Source organism: Hevea brasiliensis, chromosome 11 (assembly GCF_030052815.1).
Source record: "Hevea brasiliensis isolate MT/VB/25A 57/8 chromosome 11, ASM3005281v1, whole genome shotgun sequence".
Taxonomy (NCBI): Eukaryota; Viridiplantae; Streptophyta; class Magnoliopsida; order Malpighiales; family Euphorbiaceae; genus Hevea; species Hevea brasiliensis.
In genome coordinates this window covers 83,043,844-83,045,900 of record NC_079503.1, presented here as the reverse complement: position 1 = coordinate 83,045,900, position 2,057 = coordinate 83,043,844, and the positions used below count along the sequence as shown (strand labels likewise).

The 2,057-nt window shown below is 33.3% G+C and overlaps 1 protein-coding gene across 1 annotated transcript; it reads left to right on the top strand.

Moving 5' to 3' along the window:
* The first annotated feature begins 293 nt into the window (after positions 1-293).
* On the top strand, positions 294-1,795 carry LOC131170458 (serine/threonine-protein kinase-like protein ACR4). The gene has a single exon (XM_058129487.1). The coding sequence runs from the start codon at positions 398-400 to the stop codon at positions 1,397-1,399; it is 1,002 nt and encodes a 333-aa protein (XP_057985470.1). The 5' UTR covers positions 294-397; the 3' UTR covers positions 1,400-1,795.
* Positions 1,796-2,057: the final 262 nt, after the last annotated feature.

Below are 2,057 nucleotides of genomic sequence, written 5' to 3'. Positions count from 1 at the left end.
TTAATAGCAAAAAGATTGAAATACATATTAAAATTATATATTAAAAAATTATATTTTGCCCAATAATACATATTGTGAGAATTTTATAAATTGATTGGTTAATTAAATTAATATCTATATTAAATTATTAATAAATTTCTTAATATAAATATTTGCTTTCGGCCCTGAAGATAATCAAAGCCATAGAACTCTCAACTTTCTTAGCCATTTTTCAAAGCATTGACATTTAAGCCAGACAGATTTCTCTTTTCTCTTTGCCTTTATCTTTCACTCATATATATATATATATATATATATATATATTTATATATATAAAGCTCAATTCCAAAAGGAATTCCTTGTAGAGTAATCTACTTCTTCCCTTCCCATATCAACCAAAATAAACAAGATCGCAAACATGTATTCCGGCGACCAAATTGCTTATGATTTTATCCTTGCTCTTCTTTTGATTATTTTCATCATTCTTGGTTTGATCCTCTATTTCTTTTGTAGAAAGAAACCTGTAGAATCTGAAGAAACTCTTTCATTCAAGGCTTCTGCTCCCACATATCCATTGACAGATATAGATGCTGCCACTGATGGCTTTAATCATCGAAGAGTTATTGGTAAAGGCCGTTTAGGTACAGTATACGCAGCCCTATTGCCAAGAGAAGAGCTGGTTGCTGTTAAAAGAATACACCCATCTCTTGTTTTGAGCAATGCTGGTTGTGGGTTCTCTTCAATACTCAAAACACTGTCTTTAGCCCAACACCCAAATATATTGCCTATATTGGGATTTTCACAGGCTCCAGGGGAGAGAATTATTGTTATGGAATTTGTTGATATGGCCAGTTTGGATTTTCATTTGCATGAAAATTCTGATGCTGGTTTCCTGTTGGATTGGAGCAGCCGTCTGAGGGTGGCTGCCGGGGCAGCCAGAGGGCTTGAGTATTTGCATGAAAGGATGGCACCGAATGTTATACATGGGTGTTTCAAGGCCTCAAATATTCTATTAGATGTGAAGTTTTCTGCTAGGGTTTGTGATTACGGACTCTCCTTTTTGGCACCTAAAGAAAGAAGATACGTAGCAGGGTGCGTGGATGAAGAATACTGGCGTGAAATTGGGGGTGGCCCTTGCAAGGCAAGTGATGTTTATGGGTTTGGTGTGGTTTTGTTAGAGCTGTTGACAGGAAGGAGAAATGAGGAAGGGTTACTTGTGAAGTGGGCATTGCCTTTGATTAAAGAAAATAAGTTTAGTGAGCTTTTAGACGCTAGACTTGCAATACCTTCAGATACGAAGCCAATTATTAGATTGGCAAAGGTTGCTTCAGCTTGTATTAGCAATTCTAGGAAAAGCAGGCCTACAATTGTTCAAGTAGCAGCCATTCTAAACAGTTTGGAGGCTGAGGTATGTGCATGATTAATTCGATACATCATTTTACGAGCTTGTAGAAATACAATAGAAGCAAACCAATTTACAAGCAAGTTTGAAGATGGGTCTGAAAATGGATTGAAACTGGTGGTGGATAAGAAAGCTGAGATTTGTGGGGGGATTTCTTTAGACTTTAATATGGTGAGTTGTGCTTGGGCGGTGAAATTTAATCTTTGTTTGCGTGTAGAATAGTGATCTTTTACTGGCATTTGGCAGTTAAGTGAAAGGGACCCATTTTCTTTAATCAAGTGCATTCGGTTGCCTTTTGTAAATATTTTATGCTTATAGTTTTGTTTAGAAATATATTATTTTATCATCATCAATATGCATCTTCATCTCTTTTTTTCATTGAATCTTTCGATATTAACACATTTTACATTTAAATTTTTACAGTATTTTTATTTCCCTTTTTAATTTGATTTTTCAGTGTCTTGTGGTGAAACACCAATATGCTTACAAATAAATTGAATAAAAGATAAAATCACTATCAAATCTATAAAAAAAAAAAAAGATGCTTGTACATTTATGCTTACTATTATAGTTAGGCAAAATATTCAATTTGCCCCGTATTTATTGAAAAATTTTAATTTAACATATTTAAAATTTTAATTTAAATTAACATAAATATTTTAATTTGATTTTAATT